The sequence below is a fragment of the Taudactylus pleione genome, unplaced genomic scaffold (genome assembly GCF_031769625.1).
Source record: "Taudactylus pleione unplaced genomic scaffold, aTauple2 ptg000030l, whole genome shotgun sequence".
NCBI classification, from domain to species: Eukaryota; Metazoa; Chordata; class Amphibia; order Anura; family Myobatrachidae; genus Taudactylus; species Taudactylus pleione.
In genome coordinates, this window is record NW_028284432.1 from 4,315,193 (window position 1) to 4,339,459 (window position 24,267).

General features: G+C 40.9%; 1 protein-coding gene across 2 annotated transcripts in view; it reads right to left on the reverse strand.

Annotated features, from left to right (window-relative positions):
* Positions 1-256: 256 nt before the first annotated feature.
* The window catches only part of CYRIA (CYFIP related Rac1 interactor A), an 86,176-nt gene continuing 62,165 nt past the window's right edge, over positions 257-24,267 (reverse strand). For both annotated transcript variants that reach the window (XM_088451843.1, XM_088451844.1), the window contains exons 4-12: positions 17,491-17,612; positions 16,794-16,899; positions 14,109-14,245; positions 13,938-14,015; positions 13,248-13,364; positions 13,089-13,168; positions 10,617-10,743; positions 5,833-5,903; positions 257-4,257 (exon numbers count right to left, since the gene is read on the reverse strand). In XM_088451843.1, the coding sequence (XP_088307969.1) occupies positions 4,194-4,257; positions 5,833-5,903; positions 10,617-10,743; positions 13,089-13,168; positions 13,248-13,364; positions 13,938-14,015; positions 14,109-14,245; positions 16,794-16,899; positions 17,491-17,612 (902 nt within the window). In that variant the 3' untranslated portion in view covers positions 257-4,193. The remainder of the gene's footprint in view (positions 4,258-5,832; positions 5,904-10,616; positions 10,744-13,088; positions 13,169-13,247; positions 13,365-13,937; positions 14,016-14,108; positions 14,246-16,793; positions 16,900-17,490; positions 17,613-24,267) is intronic.

Genomic DNA, 24,267 nt, shown 5'->3' on the forward strand with positions numbered 1-24,267 from the left:
TGGCCGAAAAAGATGCCACACCGCTCGGCACAGCTCACATGCCAGGCGCCTCACGCCACATGGTGTATTGAGGCTAGGTGTATGAGGACACGTCTGTACTCTACGTTATCCCTTTGTACTGTTTATGAGCAAATAAAAGGGGGTTTGTGTCACTATTTTCACTCTATATAGCTAGGATCTGGATGTGGTTACCAATAGAAAACCTTCTTCCACCAATGAAAAGGAAAAAAAAAAGATGACACCACTACAAACACAATAAATGGTGTACCATTTTATTTCTATTTCACACAAGGTTTTATACAAAACAAAAAAAAACAAAAAACAATTCATTGCAATACCCCTCTCACTATCAAGGCTTTAAATAACATTTTTTTGTGTTTAAGCTATTTTATTAATTTATAAAATTTGGAAATAATCCAGTAGTATTCTTTAATACTGACAATATGATATTGTTTCTTTTATATGCTTTTTTTTTCCTTTCCTGTATGTATTAATAGTGTTTATTAGTCATATTTAAAGCAGCAGTCACTTCTGTGTTTTTTCTTTTTAGGTTTTTACAGACCAAAAGAAAAAACAAAAAGAGAATAACATCTCAACATCTTGCTGTGCTGTTAAATGTTCCAAGAGCAAAATGCCCTAAAAGTAGCAAAAGTACAGTATACTAGAAGAACATGTTTGCAAAACATTCAATAAAATACAAAAAAAAAAAAATTGTATTTAGATATGGCTAACGCTATAAAACATATATGGATGCTGTGTACAATGCAGGATTTATGTTTGCACCCATTGTCAAGAACTAGCACCCAATACACTACTGGTCTTTAACAGGATAGTGGTTCTAGACCAAGATGAAGTTAAGAGATGCATTTGCAGGACAATGATTTGATCATGTACTCTTTTAAATATCCTTTCATTCTACACGGCTGTTCAGCACCAGCAAACCAAAAAGCAATTCGGAAAATGTCCTTAATTTTTCCAGTTAAGGACGAACTTGACCAATGCTACAATTATATGTTTTGGCTGGAGACCACTACGTTAAACTGAAATCTGGTGTTTTTTTTTACCAGAGTGCACTATTCTCCTGATGTCCTTGAAGTCTTCACTGGAACAGTGTTACTCTGCAATAGAAGAACACTGCCCTGTTTGGTCAAGGGTCCTCCCTTGAGAACATCCCAGTGCATGGATAAAGGCACCTCAGCCTGTAGGCATAGAGCAACGCACACAATGAAAGGCATTGGGGCACAAGAAAGAAAGGCACGCTACAGGCAAAGTAACTGACAAAGTTTACATTAGGATAGTAAATGCCACCCAAAACTTAAGTTTAATTTCACGGGGTTTTGCAATTTTTTTTTTTTTAAAGTAAGAGGATTAAATAAAAAAAAAAAAAAAAAGAAGTTTAAAATAAAACTGTGTGTTCTGGCCATGGTCTAAAACTGAAATATATGAAGGATTTTTAGTAATATATGATATATATATATATATATATATATATATATAAACTCTCTCAACATAGTACTGGATAAATGTGACTAAACGGATTATTGAAAGGATTGCCCTGAATTAGACGATTTTATTGTGCTTGGACTTGAAATACATTTTTAAATTTGTCTTCATGAATAATCTTTCCAACAAAGTAACAGAGATTAAGTCCATGTGCTTTTTCTCTTACATTTTTAAAGCATAAGAGTATAGAGCAGACATTGGAGTCAATAAAATTAGGTGCCAGTTTTAAAATGCTACTTTATTTAACGAAACTCGCACACATTGCACATATGTGCACTTCCAAGAATGAAAGACCTAATTAAAAATGGCAATTTGTGATAGTCGCGGCGTGGGTGTGCGAATTTTGTACAGAAAAGTGAACTGGGAGAAGGGCATGAAAAAGTGGTGAAACCATCAAAGACCCCAAAAATTGGCATCTAGATAGCAGGACCGTATAGAAGGCTATTAATGGCCATAAGGAAAGCACAGGAAGTTTTTAAAAGGCGTCAAATGGCTGATTCTTGAATATTTTTGTTAAACGGTAAATAAAATTATAAAAAAAGCAAACTTTTTTCATTTAAATAGAAATTAATAAAGTGAAACATGCAAAAAAATGTTTTGGTAATTTAACTAATATTTTTAAAATGATGAATAAAATTATAAAATAACAATTATTCTTCGTTTAAATATTTTTATTAAATTTGGGGTGCCTAAACTAATGAAAAAGTTAATTTTGGGGTAATTTTAGGTAATCTAATTTAATTTTTTTTAAAACACCCAAAATCAAATTGGCCAAATTAAGCTAATTTAAAAACTAACAAGTGCCTAAGAAGTCATCAGGAGAAGTGTCCAAATAAAGATTTTCCCTACCTTTTCACCAGGCTCAACAAAAAAACCCCACAAATTTCCTCTGGAAAAGCGATACGAGTTTGGAATTGGATTGCAACTGCAATTTGCAGTGCAAGTTTGCTGTGAAAACCGCTCGCACAAACCAACTCGCACCTAACAGGATTGAAACCATTATTTTACAGATTTATATATTTTTTTGTATAAAACAAATGAAATTTAGAAGCTAAAATTTTACTTTGTATTTACTGTGCAGTCATATGCTGCTGAACTATTTCAAAAGCATCTTCTAATCGTTGAATGCTATCATATTTGACTATCAAAGATAAAAAAATAAAAGAAAATAAGAAACAAGAATTTTTGGTCACATCAGCTAAGTTTGTAAAATAAAGTTTATAAAGTGTACATGGCGCATTTTAGTAATGGTTAAACAGTAAGTTGCTACAGTACTAAGAGAAATGTTAAACGTTTTAAGACTTATTTGCCTGGTTTTGGAACATCACAAAAAAAATATATATATACACATAATATTGGACAGCCTGTAGCAAACTAAACTACTGTGCTCATTGGCATTTAGAAAACAAATTTAAAGCTAAAAGTTGAGTATGCCAGTTTAGGACTGTGCCACCCTGTTGTTTACGGATGTCAGCACCAGGTCTATAGCATTGGGAATCGTTCCACGGAAAACAGCATTCCCGGATACAGTGTACTTTCTCTGATGACATACATGTGACATGGGGCAAATCCAGCCCAAAACTATTTAATTACTACCCATCAAGACATCACATTACTATGATAAATCAATGGCTTAAATTTGACATAGTTCACAAACCCATGGTCTAATAGGCAATGATTCTTATGCTAGGCAGAATAGGCCTATGAAAAATGGCCGTGTGCAATGATGAAATATTAAATTATTAGATCTACTTTTTAGCAGCAACAAAGCAAGTTGTTTTTAGCAAAATAAAAAATCATGGACATCTATTACAATTCAGTTTATTTGGTACTGCAACGGAGTAGCAATCAGGTATTCTATAAAATTCTAATGGAACTTTATATATAGAGTATATATATAAGATCTGTGATTCTCTCTTTATACTGTGTAAGGTAAGGTAAACTGTGTAAGGTACTTATATTAATTCATGCTCTGAACGGAGTACAATATCTCATACAAGCAGACATCTGTTAGCAGCACTGATCCACATGTCAGCCAGCCTTTACATTGAAACTGACGTTAAAGAATAAGAATTTAGAATAATTAAAAAAAAAAAAAAAAAAGTTTGGGATATAAATAGAATCTAAAAAAAAATCAAAAACAAATACTTCTATAATGGGAGGTGAACACCGACATTAAATGTCTCCAGTGCACGTTTATTCGAGTTCCCAACTGCTTTAATCCAAGTGTAACTGTCCTCAGCAAAAAGACTTAATGCCTCTGACCTAAAATTGCAGATGCAACAAATATAATAATAATAATAAAAATAACAGTGCCTAATATCGGACAAACTGACAAGTAAAACACAATAGCAGACACAACCAATCAACTCACACAATTTTAAAGTCTGGTTTAAGCACTTTGGTAAAAGGAAAAAAAAAATTGTTCAATTTGCAAGTCAAAATAATGGAGTGGAAATTCGAGGTTGTGCGAAGATTAATTACCCTTCAGGTAAGTGACCTTGGAGCCTGAGAAAGACAAGCACCCGGGCACCCGAAGGGCTAAAGACATGTATACAAGTCTAAGTTTCAGTGACAAGAAGGTAATGGCTATGTAAATACACATAAGTATTAACATCAATCTGTATTAAATTATGTAAACATATACATCTTCTGAGGTCAGTAAAAGAATCCTCTTCAGGCGCAGGACTTTACTGAAGCATAGCTCGAATCTGTTTCGAAGTAGATTCATCATTCAGGTGCTTTGTAGTAAACCTGCGATTTAAAAATAGAAGGAGAAAACGTGAGCAGTTTTCCAGCACAGCCATTTCTACCTCTAATGCTTGGTACACACTTGTCAATATATTGTTCACTCAACCAACTATATATATATATATATCGCATAGTGCATCGGTGGGGGTGAGTACACAGACATATCAGGTCGGCTCTGCAGACAGCTGATGTCGATATATTGGTGCATCTGCATGTGTGTAGAGGGGTAACCCGCCTTCCGCCAAACACTGGCGGCAGGGACCGCTGACACTGACATCACAACTGGGCGGGTTAATTTAAATGCCCGCCCTGTTGTGAAGTCTGGCCAGACAGAATGAGCGACCCATTTATCGGCCTGACAGCTGCTCGCCCACTGGGTTTAAAGCCACTTCTGCTCAGTTATACTAATTTCTTAACAAACTCTACAAAAGGCAGCTTGTTAGCACAGAAGGGGTACAGTTGACATCCTGGCAGTTGGAATGCTGGCTCTCTGAATGCAGACACCAGCAACCCAACGTAAGTATTGGGGTTAGCGGAAGGGTTAGGTATTAGGGGGAGGGTTAGGATACAGGTTTTTAACACTAATTCCTCTTTTAATAGAATGAACAATAGAAAAAAAAAAAAAGTGCATAAATAACATTGGCTCAGTGTGCACATCTATATGATGACTGCTTCGCTTCAGGGTTACAAATATCATTAGATGAAAGTACATCAGTCCACCAAATTCTAAATGTGTGATCAAGAGGAAGGCAAAGCAACCCTTCCCCCCCCCCTCCCCCTCCCACAGTGTGATCACTGACAATTAAACATCGCATTAGGGCGATTCAAAGGTGAACGCTATATGGGTACGGTCGCAACTGACCAATGGCTTTTAAATTTGTGCATGCGCCGGGGCCACAGTGCGCATATGGTGCTGCGGCTCCAGTCACACCGTGGCCTCTCCAGCAGTGTGATTGACACACCGGAGCTGTATGGCGGGAAGGGTTGTAGTAGACGGGCTGGTTATCAGACCTGTTTTGGAGGCAACCGAAGCCAGCGACCGTGTCTTCCAATGCAGATTCACTGGCCTAGACAGCGAATGCGGTGGACGCTTTGTTTACTCAGATGTCCGATTATCTGCCCGATATTCCCAATGGTGATCCGATGCTTCGGATGCATTGAGCGGATCTGAGAAGCCACAGGTTGGAGTCTCTTTCAAAAGACGACACCTGCACCATCTACATACCCTCTCAGCTCCGCTGCTGCCGAAGATGCAGCACAGATCACTCCTGCGTTCATCTCTGAATCAGGCCCATTGTGAGAAAAGAAAAACCTTCCTGACCACTAAATAGATAAACTCTCTGGACCGATCAGCTCCATAATTTCCTCCACCAAGTACAGGTGCCTTGCCTGGTTACATTACACTGTCTTGTGTTTCTAAGGCAGACGCAGCATCAAACTTATTTACTCTCCATAAATGTTTAAGTGACATAACTGTGCTTACATCAATGACACTCCAGTACCTCAGTGATCACTGACTTGCTTGTATCCAACTATACCTCTATATCCATAACATGGCAAGGATATGCTATACTGTACCTGAGTGCATTTAAAAGGCCGTCCACAGAGTCGAGGGGTTGCTCTCTCAGAACCTTTATACAACCTTTCATCTGCAGAGAAGAGAGGCAATTTATGGGCACAAGGTTTAGGATACTCATATTCCAATTAACTAACGGTATTCAGTAAAAGACATTTCGTGCATATAACCATAAGTAGAATTAATGAGAGTGTTTGGAAATCATTATTCGAAGGACTGTTTCATTAGTGCACTTTAATACTTTTCCTTTACAGTAGTGGTGCTGGAAATCTTGTGAGCTCTATAGAATTTTCTGAATCTGCTTAAACGTCACCTTAAATGTCACACAAACAATATAGAAAAGGGTGCGCTTCAAAGATAATGATAAACACTTTTATATATATATATATAGTCCTTATAGTATCACTAAACCTTAAAACACAAACCCAATTAATAATTAATTTTGATTGGCATAAGTGTAAAATACTATAATTCCAAATTGTCACTCTAGACTAAATTCCAAACAGTCTTTCAAGCAAAAGTGTCCTCCAACAGTCAGACGTGAGAATGATCTTCCTAACGATGTTGATCCAAAACGAATCTTTATGATATTGATGAGCAAATATAGCACTCCTCTTTAGGGTAATGGAACCTTCTTTAGTATTTGATCTAGAACAAAAACCCTCGCACCAAGAGAAAATCACCCAAGAAAGCCAAAAGGCCGCTATTAGTGTTGTACAAATATGTAATTTATTGTAACACAATAATTTAAAGGTACATCTTAAAAAAAAAATATATTTTTTTTTACATTTTTTGGAAATGGGTGGTCAATAATGCTGTCCCACCTTGTATTCCCCCAATAGGGTAGAGATGACTAGAAATAACACCCGACGCGTTTCGTCTTTAAAAGGACTTCCTCAGGGGTGGATCAGGACATTTTTCCAAATATGAAAATTCATAAAAAAACGAGACTTTCAAATGGGCAATCTTCAATAGTAAAAGGTCTGGATTACTCAGTTATCCAGACACCAAATCGTCTACATAAATCTCGCCAAGTTTTTTTCCCAAATGTGAAACTCACAAATATAGAGAGGGCTATTCAAATGATCAATCTCCAAAATTCTGGATAACAATAGTTTATCAACTGCTCTGGAATAATCTCACTGACCGCTCCTCTCCATGTGTGTGTCATTGAGCTCATTCTAGATTTACATATTTTTATATTTCTAAATTTAGCGCAGTTTAAAGGCTTACTTTTTGTGGTCACCTTAAATGTGTTCAGGTCTACATGCAGGTCATAAACCTAGATAAAAGAGTCTACAATAAACCTAACAAACGCACAAAAAGAAACACTATTTAATTAATCTATTGATCAAAATGATGAAATGTTAAATTTGCAGAAAATACAGATGTGCCCACATAAATCTTTCTACCTTGTGCATTAAACAGCCCTTCTAGTCATGCTGTCGTGTGACTCTGTAGCGCCGAGCGTCCTTTCATGCAACTTTTTACATATGAGTCTTATTCGCAAAGCGATGCAAATAGGACGCACAAGCAGCTTCTCTGATTAAAATAATATGTGACAAGCCTCTATGTAACTGCATGCGAAATGCTGCGTTACGTTACAGTGGTAATGGCTGTGACACTGTAGCATTTCATATGCAGAAACAGCCCCAGTCGCACACAGCATACCGCATATTTTAATCAGCAGAAGCTGCTTGCGCTAACTATTCGCATGACTTAGAATAAGTCGCGTTTGAAGGTAAAAGGTCGCACGAAAAGTCACTCACGTTACAGAGTTGCACGGCGCTCATGTGTTATGTTTAACCCGACTCTTGGCGCACGGAGGTAAGATGTATGTGGTCACATCTGTATATGCAAATCCACAGGATTCAGTATCTGGTGCAACTCTACAGAGCAGCAATGATGCCACCCACACAATTATGGCAATTGTTGATCAGTCTAGCAAATAGACTTTTGGCCCATTCCTCCTTCTAGAACAGATACAGCACATGAATGTTAGTGGCTCTCTTACATGAACACTCCACTTCAGACCCAACATCTCTATTGGATAAAATGTTGGACTTCAACCTAGCGAGTCCGCAACGTAACTTTTCTTTTGCTTCAAGCAAAAGTTTGTTTAGGGTGGTTCTCTTGCCGTTAGCCCCACCTTCTGCTGATACCTTGACATTCTCTTGTAGAACAATCCAGGAATTCACAGTTCCCTGAATGATGGCCAGCCACCCAAGTACTGTGGCGGCAATACAGCCTCAAATCACTATACTGCCACCATCGCGTTTCACGGTTGAGATGAGGTTCTCATTGTTGAATACAGTGTTTGTTTTCTCCAAACATAACATCTCTCAAGCCAAAAAGTTATACTGTATACTTCTCCATCTATTAGTGTTCTGGTTCACCAAGGTGGTCATTAAATGGGCAGTAATGTTCTTCTTGGCAAGTAGTGGCTTCCTCCTTGCTTTCCTCCCATGCAGACTATACTTGTTCAGCAGTTTCCTGATGGTGGACCCATGAACACGGGCATTAGCCACTGCAAGAGAGGCCTACAGATCCTCGGACATTGCCCAGAGGTTCTGTGATCTCCAGGAATAGTACATTCCTTGCTCTTGGAGTGACTGTTGTTAGACAACCACTTCTGGGGAGAGTAACAATGGGGATGACATTTCTCCATGTGTACGTGTTCTGGTGACAGTGGATCAGAGAAATACAAAGTTTTTAAAAATTGTTTTGCACCCTACCCAGTACGTTTTTTGCTGTCCCCAGAAATCTCCTATGACTGATGCACGGTATGTGGAGCAGACCAGACTTTAGTAGTAAAGACTCCGGTATATGTTTCTGAAATAGGACAGGGCCAACCAAGCTCACACCTGACTCATCTCGTTGATAGACACTCCTGATTCCAATTGTCCGCTTAACTGAAGTGGTAATACTACAGGTTCTCACATACTTTATCTGAGAAAGTTATTTAATGTTGGATCAACTTAATAAATAAAGGACAAAGCTTATACTTTTGTGTGATTTGCAGTATATTATTAAATATATAAGGTAAGTGACAATAACCACTTCAACATTTTAGCAGCCCCTGTATGCCTTAGTTTTACACCAAAGCCATGCGTATCTATTGAATAACGGTAGAGTGGGAAGACCGTGTAGCTTATAGCTAACCCCTTTATAGAGGAATTTTAAAATGGTTATACACAGGTACATAGCCAATTAGCTGCGATAAGCCACAGCTGTGCAAAAAGTTTTCACTGGTGCTAACTTTCTCATAAAATGTGTATTGCGCCATCCTATCAGCTGTGGCTTTCCGCACGTGCGAATTGTCAGTAATGAAAAGTGGCAAAAAGTTCACACATCTCAGAGGTGGAAAGTTGTGCAAAACTCCTATTTTTGGCTAAAAATGTCAGGACTTGGTTCAGAACCCGTTGGACGCCCCGCCCCCCCTAATGACTAATTAGGCAAAAAAAAATTTTAATTTAGCTTAATTAGGCAAATAATGTCATCTCATTTTTGGTTTGAAAAAGTAAAAAGTATTGGAAAATGGGTCTAATGTAGTGGGATTGACATGTGCAAGTGACGCTTGTATTTAAATATTTTTTGAAAATGCAGTTTTACGACACAAAAATATACTTACACCCATTTTAACTACAGCATTTATTTTTTCCAAAAATTATAGCCTTCTATAATTGTTTTCACTTACATAAATATGATATGATAGCCATTTCACACAATTTAAGAACCCAAAACCTTCTGTTTATGTCCCTTGAGACTTCTATACTGTTACCCAGCATTAGGACTTTTTTTGGGGTTACAGGCAGTTTCCCCATTTTCACCTGCACTTTTCGCCGCTAACCGCGCGGACAATTTTCGCACAAAAGCCGCAAGGTGTGAAAGGCGCATACGGGTGGAGAAGTGCCAGATTCGGGCGAACGGTGCGAAAAAGTTTTCATGTCTAATTGGATCGGGCCCTATGTTCTTTTATCTTTTTACATACGTGACATTGATCTGGTAGAGAAGACCTATTTAAGGACTACAAATGTTTTAAGTGAAGTATTGGTTCTATTTTATCCAATTTAAGCGACACACTTGTTTTCCCACCGTACTTTTATTTTGCAGTATATTCTTGTTAGCGCTGATAGCAAAAGTCTCCCAGTTTTGCAGACATATATGGCATTAATATTACCATGCAGCTGGTTCCATGTACAATATAGATAAAACCGAACATATTTCTTTTCTATAGTTTGCGTCATCATTAATGAATGAGAATACTGAGCACTAAAAAGCTGAACTTGAGAGAAGCAGATGCTTAAAAAAAAAAAAAAAAAAAATAGCTGGCCACACAATCTGCATATCACTAGCAATGCTGTGTAACCGGTCCAATACTGCAGCGCGTGGGACCTTATCAAAACAAGAGCCCAGCTGGATGCAGTAAAAAGACTGCTATAGATCAGTGTGTGCTGTAATCTACTAACTGCACTGACAGGCCCGCGAGCTAATCTAGCTACCCACACCTGGGGTCTGACTGACGCACAGGCTGAGTGACGTTCTGCACAAAACAGGAAACAAATAATGATCCATCTCATCTAACTGCTAGGCTCAGACTTAATGCAACCACACACAACTATGACAATAGTCTCTGTGGAGGAGGAAGACAGATCCAGTTATTGGTTGGGAGTGATGGATGTGTAAGATGTCACAGAGCATCATGGGATGAATCACAGTCATTGTGTTATATGGAAATAATCTGCTCTACGTTACACAGTGAATACATGCAGGTTATAGCTCTTACATCAATCTTCGAGGTCTTGCAGAACGCTCCGACGGGGTGTACGTGATCATAAAGAATTATGACGCCGACCATTACTCTCATACAGAACATGAGGGTGTCTTCACTGGTGAAACGGCTTCTGTATTCTCTGGTAAAGGAAAGACGGGAGGGAAGTTACAGCATATATAACGAAAGCTGCAAAAATAAAATAGTATCTTCTAAATGCTACCATACAGCGCACACCTCCTGCTGCTGCGCACCTCTACCGCAAGGCTGAGCTTCTAGCTCTGCACCTACTTCTGAACTACAAACCGAAGAATTCCGCATATCATTTTAATCAGCAGAAGCTTCTTGCGCCTCCTATTTGCATTGCGAATAATACGCATTTAAGTTGTACAAAAAGACGCTCTGCGCTACAGAGTCGCACGGCGCTCACACGCTGTGTAACGCAACTTGCAGCGCACGTAGGATAGATGTATGTAGACACACCTGTACACCTTTCCTCAGATTGCCATAAATAGCCCACGCTTGCAGTGCCAAGTGAAATGCAACTAAGCCACGTCACGATGCCCGCAGCGCAGCATTTTCACTGAGTGTGTGTCTTTTTATTGCACTGTTAAAGCGATAAAGGCACGAGGTAGAGGTACCCCCTGTACACCACTAGTGGATTTGTGTTACAGCAGTACGACAAGGGCGTTAATAGGAGATAAAAGAAGGCACGAGCCCTGGGATAAATATGACTGAGCCACGCTACATCAGGCGAATTTACACTGACCCGGCGGTGAAAAAAGTAGAAGTTCAAAGCCCTCAGAAAGCTGCAATCCTGTGTGTACGGCTGCGATGCGAAAAACACGCTAAAGCCAAAGAAGGCTGCCTAGACTTTGATGTAACAGTAACTAGACATTTGGTTGAACATCGGCATTTAGTTTTGCGCATGAAAAGCGCGAGCAAGTCCAGGCAACAAGCATTCAACTCTGCATTGGCCCCAAAGTGAGCACATAACCCTGCCAACTGGGGCAGCAATTACCATCGCCTACAGACAGCGGAGGTAACAACGTTTGTGGGCGTAACTAATATTCAAGAGAATACAGACTTCATTCACTAGATACCGGTGATGTCGCTGGTCCACAGCAAAATCATAGGCTTGTAGTGACCCTAAAAGGATATAAAACCTGTCATTACAGTAGTCTAAGCAGTGATGTTAAAAGGATGTGTGACAGAGTAGCTCTGCAGCACCGGTAACATACCGGAAAACCGCTCACCCACTCTCCACAAAGCGGTCATCTATAGAGGTGGGCGGGCGAATGTAGAAGTCATTACCTAATGTGCTTTTCCTTCCCTCGCTTACACCGTCATCTCCCCCCCACTGCCTACAATGGCACCTATTGGATGCTGATGCCCCGCAGCTTATTTGGGTATTATGACGGCTGGTGCAGTAATGTTTATACACCTTGTCCTGCAATATCCTGTTCTGTAAGTCACCTTTTTATTTTGTTCATACCGTATCTGTACATTGTAAAGGCATTGCGGACCCCTTGTGGTGCCATATAAAGGATAATAATAATAATAATAATAGAGTGAATTAGTCAAGTCTAGAAGCAAGCTAGACCTTATCCAGAGCCAGGGAAGATGTTCTAGAGACAGATGCTAACCTTAGATAACAGTGTTCTCCCCAGGCTGTTTTCTGCGGGCGCATCGCCCGGCAGAAACAGCCTAACGCCCGGGCACTTTCGCCCGCCGACCCCTGCTGTGGAACGCTGACCTCTGAAGTGACCGGAGGCTAAAGAAGCCTCCGATCGCTTCAGAGGCCAGCGTTCCCAGTGATTCAGTGCGAGGTTGACGTCATGACGTCACCCGCGACGTGAGGAGCCTGCCCCGCGCGCCTGCTGGATCTAGTTAGATCCAATCAGAGCGAGGCAGCGGGAGTGGGAGCGCGAGTGGCGAGCAAGGTAAGGTAAGTTCTGGGACTGGGACCAGTCTGGGGGCACTGCCTAAGGGGCACTATTTAAGTCTGGGGGCACTGCATAAGGGAGCAGCCTGGGGGCACTGCATAAGGGAGCAGCCTGGGGGCACTGCAATGTATAAAGGGGAAAACTACAGGGGGCACTATATAAAGGGCACAAATACAGGGGACACTGCATATGGGGATAACTACAGGGGGCAATGCAATGTATAAAGGGGAAAACTACAGGGGGCACTGCATATGGGGATAACTACAGGGGGCACTGCATATGGGGATAACTACAGGGGGCACTGCATAATGGGCACCTTTGACTGAGAGCCAGTGGGGGAGCAGCCTGAGACCTGTCGGGCTGGATTGGTAAGGGAGATACCCCTTTTCCTGGCGCGCGCATAGTTGCGAAGGCCCCCACCCGGCTACTTCTTGATGCTACCCGGCTGGAAAAAATTCCTGGAGAAAACACTGGATCATATAACATGCTTGGGCGCCCCCTCCCCACCATTATACATACACCCCACATATAACTAACTTACGGTGTTTCAAGCATCACTTTGCAGACGCTTGCCATCGTACTTAAACAATCTGTTGTGTTTTCAATGGGTAACGTTTTATTCTAAGAGAAAAAAAAAAACCTTTAAAAAAAAATGAATCTTGCAATTTACATAGCAAATCTCAATGTTTCAGAGACTCACGTCAGACACGAAGCTGGTGGTGGCGTTGCTAAGCGTCTTCAGCATCGGTGTGGCTTCAGCATAGAACAATGACATCCGGTTTGCCATCTCGTTGTTCACTTCGTTTTCGATGTCTAGCTGTAAGTAGAAAGGATGAGGACAGCTGATTATTAGGAATCATGTTTAAGAAATAGTCGACATGCATCACTTATATGGGTCATTATGTCCATCAACACTTTTAGTTCTGAATATGTCCGTGTCCAGCAGAGGGCGGTGGTGTACACACAGAATTGATCTTGGCTCCAAAGCAGAACAGTCCATTAACATAAGCTCCATACACACACAGCGATCAGACAACAATCAGATATCATCGTCTGATCATCCTGCATGTGCTGGATGTTCGATATCGAACATCCAGCAACATGCACCAACCCCCAAACTATAACGACCCGCAATCGTCGATAGTAACCAGGCTTATCTGGTTGATATCGACCAGGTTGGTCTGCATGCACGGGCGATGGTTGATATCGATATCAACCACCCGTGTATCGAACATCGCTTGGGGGTGGAAGGGCCCAAAAACAGGACAATAAGAACGATATGATCGATATCGTTAACATTCTTATCGTCCTGTTATATCTGACCGTGTGTACGCACCATTTGCCACAAATCTAAAGGGATCAAAAGTGAATATTGCACATAAAAACTCACGTGCATGTTGTTTATCCTATTACGACTTATCGTCCTCCTGTAGTAACTGAAATCGTTCTGGATTGCTGGATTTCTCATCTAAACCAAGTAACAAACGTGTGTGTGTAAATTGTATTGTTATTTCCCATGCCAAGAGCACAATCACACTAACAAAGCAATGTGGGCACTTACCTTAAGCTCATCAAATCGAAGCGTAAAGTGCAGAATTTCAGCAAACTCTTTAGCTAGGGCCTGCTCTCGCTCCAGGTGCTGTGTAGGGGTGTAAGGTGGGCAGGTGAGGGACTCCAGTAAGCTCTGCAAGGCCTTTTCTGTACGAATAATGAAAAACACAAATACCTATTGCACCAATGCCAAAGTCTAAGGCATAAACAAGCAACAAATATGTTCGTGTCTGCACCAGTTGGTTTATTATAACTTTTTATTTTTTTTGTTAAACATCAAACACAAGGTTCTTGCTGCAACATTGTGGGAACTGGGCAGCCAGTCAGTAAAGGGACTTCTATGGCATCCACCCTACTGAGTTGGGAAGCACATGGCATAAAATCTCTCTCTATACAGTGACCAGATTAAGTAGCTATGGGGCCTGATTCAGAGCTGTACGCGAATAGCTCCACCGCGTCTTTGTACGCAGCTGCGATGCGAAAATATGCAAATGTCGCCCACCTGCGCCTTTACAAATCCAGGCATAGGTGTAAAATGTCACAGCATCTGCGTACTAAGAAGCACCATCGGTCGCAGATCACATGATTGTCGCAGTCCTGAGTGAGTCTATGGCCCCGCAGAATGGCCGCGGGAATTGAGACACCAGAGCCGTATTCCGTGCATCAGGGATCGCAGTCGCAAGGTGAAACGCCCCCGAAACAGATGCAACGCACCTGGTTTCTTTGCCATCGCTCCCAGTTACCTACCCAAACGTTCCCCAACTGTCAATCACACTGCGAGGCAATAGTCGCTAAGAGCAGTGACGGTAATGTACCTTGATGCATTCGTTGTGTAACTCAGACACATGCGCGATGGCGGATTATCGCTCAACTGCGTAAATATCAGTATAGCGTACAACTCAGTCAGGCCCTGAGACCATATGCACTGATATGTACTAAATTCCCACATTTCTTCCTTTCAAACTTATGTGACCCTCACACGTTGTCCTCTGCCCAGCCCACATAAGAGTACGTTGAGCCATTAAAGGAACATTTTATATTATTTTTTTTACTTCAATTTGGATCTAAAACCAGCTATCTTACATTAACTGTTGGTTAGATACTCTATTAAATTGTACCAAACAGTACCTTTTACATATATACAGTATCTGCTGCCACTAACAGATTTTGGTGGTCTAGATCAGGGGTCTTCAAACTTGGCCCTCCAGCTGCTGTGGAACTACACATCCCAGCATGCACTGCCACCTTTTTGATATAACAGCACGCTAAAACTATGCGCAGTGCATGCTGGGATGTGTAGCTCCACAGCATCTGGAGGGCCAAGTTTGAAGACCCCTGGTCTAGATAATAAACAGGATGATGTTAGGCTAATTGCATGTATTTAGGTCTTCATACTATTCTTATACTTTGTAGAGTGGACTCTACACCTATAAAATATACCTTGTAAAGGGGGTATCTAATAAACAGCTTACATTGGGGTAAACCATTCTAGGTTTAAAAAAAGACCATATGGGTCTATTCCAAAATGATTACCGCTATAAATCTTGGTCATTAACATAAGCAGATGATACTTCAGAAAACTGGTTATTTTTTTTTACCAGTGACAACTAACAAAATAGAATTAATTAGAGGTTGACGTTCACCAGCCAAAAAAAAAAAAAAATTCTAAATGGCAACGGCTCAGGTCTTAGAATATAAAAAAGAAAAATTAGTTTTCCCCCAAAGATTTTTTTTTTTAAATAAAATTTGTATTTGTAAAAGCACCCACAACACATTCTCCTCGTTTTACTAAATATATGGGACATTATAGCAATGATTATACAAAATAATAAGTTGCATCTGAAATGGTGGATGAAAAGATTAGTCATTTGCATTGTAGAAAATCATTGTAAGCAGCATTTGTTGATTAATCTGACAAATATATATATATATACACAGAGGTAGAAGACTATAAATATAACGGGCAAGCATTCTCGTAGTTGCATGAAATATGAATACATAGTGCGACAGACATACTTGATTAGTAATAGCAATCCTACCAACTCACAGATGAAGCAAAACAAATAAACATTCATCATCTAAGGCATGGGTAAGGATCGGTAATACAAACAGGTCACACTTTGCGAAGATGAGGTTTTGCTATGCAACAATAAATATTGATTTCCTTCATTTTAATGGGCTCTTCAGACATCTCATTATTTTTAAACGTCTTTGATCAGAAATGGTGATGCACTTAAAATGCAGAGAAGCAACTTATAGGACTTGCATTCTTCAACACTTCTCTTTAACCACTTCAAGGACTGATATCATGCATCCTCAACATGTACATCAAACATGCTAAAGACAAGTCCTACTCATCCTCAGCACTTGCAGGAGTTCATATAAGTAAAGCAACACTATCTTCCTAATCTGCCACCCACAGACTCAGAGATACCCTTGTCCCATTTTAGAATGATGTGGTCCCGGGTAAGCTCTTCTCTTGTGATTATTATGAGACCTTCCCAAAAAGTGCCAAAATAGGTTCAGCACAAGGGTGAGAAAAGTCTCAACAGGCAGGAGGTTAAAGAAAACTGCACACTGGTATATTTTGTAACTCTGAGGTTCTCTTCCGAATCCAGCAGAAAGTCAGGGCACGTCTCTTTGTGCACGCGGTGATAAGGGTTGGTGGCTTTATACAGACTGCAGGACAACTCACCTAGTCTTAGAGAAAACTCATAAAATCGTTTCAGCCTGACGACCAGAGGGCACACAGAATTCCAGGCTTTCTCCTGAAGATGGATATCATTTGGATTTTGTATGGCCTAAAACATTAACAAAACCGATGAGTCCAAATGTGAAAAAATATCCATTTACAATGGGCAGGAAAATACAAGCTAAACCAACAAGAAAAAAGTTCAATAAAAAAAAATAAAAAAATAAAGCCACATTTATTAGACCCCTCTTTAACCAAACATGCACCGATGTATAAGTAAACCCCAGGAGCTCTGTGGTTACCCCTGTCCAGGAGGGTGGCTACGCCACCAATTGGAATTTGAGTACCCCAGTGCTGGAGGTGAACGGAAGCTTTTCCATAGAGTCACAATGAAGAGCTATGGATAGATGTGCAGTAATCTTGTCTCCTCGTAGAGAATAAAAAAACAAGAAGATTCAGAGAGCAGTCTATTTGCAATCAATGGTGGTCAAATTTTGATTAAAGAGGGGGCAAATAAAGGTGCAGTTATTCATTTAAAGGGCTGCAATTAGTCTGGTCGGACATCAATGCTCAAAGAGAATAACAATTTGTGGAGCAGGCGCCTACACCATCACGCAACAACCAAATTGCTCTTAGGATGAAATCTATGTTACTGACAGTCAGGCAGGCTCAGTTTCTCTATGGCACATTGAGGGCATACATCTCTTATCTCTTGTCCGGCTCCCTTGTAAGCTTGCAGGTCTGAAAGAATACTCTCAGAATCCTGCAGCACGGCGTTGACCTGGTTCCATACTTCCCTTTCACAATCCGTTGGTTGAGCATCTACAAACATAAAATACAAAAAGAGGAGCATAAAATAAACAAATGTAAACAAAATGATATCCAGTAAAAGATAAATAACATTTCTAAAAAAACAAAATTTTTAACTTTGAAAAGCAACTCCGACAAAGTCTCCCAAAGACACATTATTACGATATCAGTATAGTTTAAGTTCTGATAACATTCGCAAATCTGTGACAAGGATGCTTACTATCCTGCACAAGTCTGAGCACTGACACTAATGACCAGATTCCAATATGACCTCTTAGTTGACTTGGACAGATCAGGGTTGCTCATCACTGAGACGGTGGGCTCATATCACATTTACAGCAAATCAGCCATAACATTAAAACCACCCGCCTGATATTGTGTAGGACCACCTTGTAGCACCAAAAACAGCTCTGACCCTTTGACCTCCTCTGAAGGTGTCCTGTGGTATCTGGCACCAAGACGTTAGCAGCAGATCCTTTAAGTCCTGTAAATTGTTAAATTGGGCCTACATGGTTCGGACTTATTTTTCTAGCACATCCCATAGATGCTCGATCGGTTTGAGATCTGGGGAATTTGGAGGCCAAGTCAAAACCTTGAACTCTTTGGCATGTTCCTCAAACCATTTCTGAACAATCTCTGTAGTGCGGCAGGGAGCATTATCCTACTGACAGAGGCCACTGCCATCAGGGAATACAGTTACCATAAAGGGGTGTACTTGGTCTGCAACAATGTTTAGGTAAATGGTGCGTGTCAAAGTAACATCCATATGAATGCCAGAACCCCAGGTTTCCCAGCAGAACATTGCCCAGAGCAGCACACTGCCTCCGCCGGCTTGCCTTCTTCCCATAGTGCATCCTCGTGCCATCTCTTTCCCAGATAAACAACGCACATGCACCCGGCCATCCACATGATGTAAAAGTAACGCGATTCATCAGACCAGGACACCACCTTCCACTGCGTCATTGTCCAGTTCTGATGCTTATGGCAGTGGACAGAGGTCAGGCATGGGCACACTGACTGGTCTACAGCTGCAATGCGCTGTGTGTTCTGACACCTTTCTATCATAGCCAGCACTAAATGTTTAAGCAATGTCGCTACAGTAGCTCTTCTGTGGGATAGATGGATATAGTCTTCACTCCCCACGTGCACCAATGTGTTTTGGGAGCACATGACCCACTCACCGGTTGTCCTTCCACTTTCGGTAGGTACTAACCACTGTATACCAGGAACACCTCAACAAGACCTGTTGTTTTGGAGATGCTCTGACCCAGCCTTCTGGCCATCACAATTTGGCCCTTGTCAAAGTCACTCAGATCCTTAAGCCTTGCCTATTTTTCCTGCTTTGAACACATCAACTTCAAGAACTGAGTCTTCACTTACCTGATATATCCTGCCCCTTCCCAGGCGCCATTGTAACGAGATAATCAATATTATTCACTTCACCTACCAGTAGTTTTAATGTTATGGCAGACAGGTGTAATCTGCTGATGCAATTCGGCAGATCACTGCATAAATATAGGGATTATCTGTAATCTATGTCCAGATTTATAGACTTGCTTAAAAAACATCCATATGGGATTTTTCCACGCTGCATGTGGTCACAAAATTTTGAAGGACACTTCAGGGACCCCAAGAAGAGGTTTAAATGGCTCATAACATGACATTAGTTGGCACTCAGCTAATGACAATAGAAACATATTGCAGTAATGCAATTCTGCGCAATGTGCACCACCGGATATCAGCTACACCCATTACCGCTATTACAGTAGCCAATCATCCCTAACTGTCCCGAGCACTCGAAGGAGCGCAGGGGAAAAAAAAACAAACAGCGTTACCTATTGCGAAACGCCTTCACCATACTGTTCTGGAGGCACAGTGCTGAATTGAATCACCCCCTTTAAGTTCTAGCATGGGCAAACTGACATCTATTCAGGGATTTTAAAGTTCATTTTGGTCTTGCTATTATTTTAGTAGTCTTAAGTCTTTCTGTATGAACATTAATACTCCTCCGATTATTTAGTGTGTTCTTGGACAACAATTCTTAAAAGAAAGAAAAACAGTACTACATTAAAAAAAGATCACGTGGCGCTGCCAGCTGTGTAGGCGAGCAAGCTGCAGGCGATTTTGCGAACATTTTCGCCTTTAATAATGGTGGGTGAAAATATAGCTAGCGCAGAAGAAACAAAAAAAAAAAAAAAAAAAGACCCCGCTACTATTCGCAGTCAATGATCTCACTTGGGGATCCCCATTCTCTAGCTGCATAAACATAAGGGGGGTCATTCAGACCCACTTGCGAGCGGCAGTACGCTCGCAAGTGGGTCGATGGTCCCCACTGCGCATGCGCACGACGGAGGGAGCTCCGTCGTGCACATGCGCGAGACCCGGCGAGCGAAGGACTTTCCATCGCCCTGGGTCTCGCACCAAAGGAGGCGTGCTGTCGATGTTGATTGACAACACGCCCCCTTTGGTGGGCGTGCCTGCCAGACGGAGGCGTTCCCATGGGAACGCCTACCGTCTGAAGCCGGCCCCACTGACATCAGTAGTGATGTCAATGGGAGTGATTTTGGCTCTTTTAGAGCCAAAATCACTCCAGGGCTTGGGGTTGAGAAACCCGACCACAGGGTTTCACTCGCAAGTCCGATGGTCGCGATGGTCAAGACCATCGCGACCATCTTGTTGCACGCTCGTATAGGCTGTGAGTGGTGACCCACAGCTATACGAGCGTCCAGGAGGACGCTCCATATTAATGGAGGACGGCCCTGATTCAGAGCGAGCGCTCTGGTCAGAGCGTCCGGCTCTGAATCAGGGCCAATATTCAGTAGCAGCATAGACTCTTGGCAATAAAGCAGCAGCTACAATACATTAGTCTGTTTTATCTAGTGCCTGCAGAGGAATGATTGAAAAGGCGATCATTGGAACAGAGATCACTGCAATGCATTAAAATGTGTATGCTGTACTTCATGCCAATCTGATCTAGTCTGAATGAAGAAAAATACCATGTGTGTTAAAAAAAAAAAAAGAACATAAGAGCCTGGAGGTGCTTTCTAGGACAGGCGCAGCCAGAAGCCACAAGTGAAACACTGTATTTTTATTTTCGAAGAAAACTTGGCCATGCGTTCTGGGCACAATTCAGGCATTCTGATGAGAACGGCTCTCCGGTAACATTGTCAGACCTCTGACTCTGTGCCACAGCCAAGAAGCTTGACGTGTGCCCCAGCCTGGCTTATCCCGAAAAAAGTACATTCGATTTAATTATAGAGATTATATATATTAACAAATCAAGGAGTTATTTTTATGCCTTTTAGTTTTTTATTTTAGGAAATACAGTAAGAAAGTTCTGTTCACTAACTAGTAAGTGACTAAAGGTTTTGCTGAGGTCATCCATTCTGCTGGCTTGGAGTTTTATTTATCATGACAAGCGAACAGGAGATTCCTTTTGGGATATAAAAACAGGGAAAAGATTGATATATAATTTAAGACGTTTGAGTTATTTATTTTTTTTTGCCAATACGGTTAGTCCAAGTTGAATCACGATGCACAAAGCTCATCAAGCTGGGCGTTACTCATTTAGTGTATGGGTTTATATTTATGTTCTAGATCTATAGGTGAGCCTGCACAACCAATGGATGTGTGTTCTGAGCAGGAGAGTGGGGAAAAGTACTGCACTATCTGCTCTAGATTCCCAACCCGTGATGGACCCTACCGCAGCAGCTTTGGGTCAGGCATGTACTGGACTTTTATGAGCTTATATAAAACCACTGTTTGTCTTTAGATAGGACAGGGAGCTGGGCTCTGGACTGTGTCTCCCGGGTGGTGCAAACTGGAGTTGGGTACATAGGGGACCGGAGTTTGTGATCATGCAGGATTGCCCCACATTGACTGGCACCTTATCTGCGGCAGATAAAAATCTCTTCCACTTGCTGGCATGATTTGCAGGTCTGTTGAGCCAAGTGCACCAACACAAAACCACCGATCATTGTTTTGGGGAAAAAAAAGCTGACTTTTCCAACATCAACTTATCTTATCTTTAAAATATATATGTTTGTAGAAAGAGAACACAGTGTTGGTGGAACATCCGACTAGAGCCATTGAAAAATCTGATTTTTTATTTTATTTTTTTAACCAAACTAGACAAGTGACAATCTGATTAATTTCCTTTTTTTTTAGCACCCATATTTCGCAAACGCCGCTTCCCCCCCATAAATAAAGGCTTCTTAATTCTGTGTTACATGGGCAGCGTGTTCCAAACGAATCAACTGATAATATACGGAGTAAATTAGACCCTAAAGAGTAACTAAATTAACGCCTGCCTAGCTGCTTCAGCTCAGCTAAACTCTTAACTAACAATTCCCTAAGCGTCCTCTCTCCTAGTAAACAATTAGCTGTTTGCGCTGCTTTGATGCCTCATGATGCTGGGCAGATGACGCCACATTTGGGGCTGTCCGTATGCGGGGCGCATACAGAGCTTCAGTCTAATGCAATTGGATAACAGCAGTAATGCCTCTATGATAAAGGCTATTTGTATTGGCAGTGGATCCTGTAAAATTAGTACATACAATTCAAACATTTCAAAACGATCAACTGCAAATTAATTAAAATGCAAATGTATTTATTTTCAGAACAGATCAGATATTGGAGATTCAACACAGCAGATAATACACATAATATACAGTATATGAAACAACGCTAGAAGACGCGTTAGGCATGCAGATTAGTAAACACCATGCAGTAGCCACATAGAAATCTCACGCTACAGGGTCAAAAGCAAACAAAATAAAGAGAGAGACAGGTGTATAAGGGAAAAAAAAAAAGTTTCATTGGACAGCTAAACGTCTTTTAGTAAATGGAACATTAGAGAGCACCAATTTTACAACTAAGAGACAGCAATCAGTTGGGAGAAGGAGGCGATAGCCAAATGATTAAAAATGAAGGTATTATTTTGAATATGGTACAAAAGGTCATTGTCTGAATGTTGAAATGCAGACATGGACGTTATGTCGACAATGTGAATGTCAACATAGAGTTGTCATCTTGTAGCCCTAATCACAGCCTAATCCTACTACTAAATTGGACCGTCGACATTCAGCCATAACGGTCAACAGACCGTGTGGACATTAAGAATGTTGACATGAATGCTTGATCTTGTTTAATGCAGCGTCTATAAAAATAAATAAAAGAGTTGTCTTGCTTTATTAGCCATTAAAACAAGAAATACAAATTATTTAGGGAATATTAAAAAGGCAACTTACAATAGTCAAACGTTTTCATAACTTGACAGAAACTTGGAAAGTTTCATATGGTCCTAATCGCTAGGAATACAAGATATTGCTCATCAACTATATTAGGCTCTATGTTCTTTTTTGAGATTATACTTAGTGTGCATTAGGAATCGAGGGGGAAAGGGAGAGAAAACCTACAGTCTCTACCACACGATCGGCTAGTTACGGTAAGTTTTGAAAAGAAACTAAAATGTTTTCATTATTCGCCTTTTAGACAACTTTTGTTTTAAAATTGGAGATTCTTAAAGAAAATTAGAATTAAATTTAAGTAATTTCTAGAGTTTTAGTTATTCATTTTAATAACAAAATAGAAAAAATAAATATATAAATTAGAATACAAACACCAACACTGTTAATCACTGAACACGCATGCACAGGAAAGGTTTGCAACAACTCTACTTTCCTCTGCTGTTTTATAAATGTATAGTAAATTAAAGTAACCAACGTGTTCGCATGGGGAAAGTGCATAATAAAAGGAACCCCAGCTAAGCTGAGTAAATGTAGCCTCAAGAAGTCTCCCTAATCATGTGTTTAACAGTGGGAAGAGAGTTCTCTGGAAGACAGCCAGAAGGTGGTTGAACCCTGAGACTGGGATGGTCATTGTGACTAGGTCAGGCCCTGGGGGAAGGGAGGGGGTGTATTTTACTGAGGATTGGTTGTGGCCTAATAGGATTAGAGATGAAGGGGGATGGTTTTGTGCATCAGCAGTCGAGTTTGATCAGCCTGAAGTCTTATTTTTTATCTGGATCATGTCCACCGTCCATTTATGATGTTTTAGTTTTTCTTTTCAGACTTCTGTTTCTCTATTGGGCGGGGGGGAGGGACAAATCAATGCCCTTTGAGGTGCAAAGATGGTATACTCTCCTTCACAGAGGGGCTTGGCTGTTCCCGCACATCTTGGGAGTCAGTGGTCCCCCCCTGTCTGGTGAGTTTTAGGTATGACAGGGAGGAGTAAGCAGAAACCATTTTGATAGTAACCAGGGGCAGTATTGTAGAGCCCAGTAGTTTGCAGACTCGCCTACCCCCTTTACTGCCACCATGCTTTTCGCTTATTCGAGTACTTGCCATCAATAAATTGATGACCACTTAAATGCCAATAATCTGGGTTGTGCCTTTTTACATTGTTAAGGGTGTTTGGGGTCTGACTGATATTTCATAACCAACATGTGCCGAAAAGGAGTTCATGGTCCGGTCGGGACAAATCTGGGCTAAAAATGTACAGGTCACTCTTGTCCTAAAACCGATACGGGGAACCTTGCCCACTCATTTTCGAGCAGGACATTATAAAAAGTTGGAAGTAGCCAGCATGTTCAAGTGTAGCAGCTTCCATTGTCTCTGCCTGTGGCTGGTGCACGGTTGCCTCTGTCCAGATAATTTAACTGGGATTG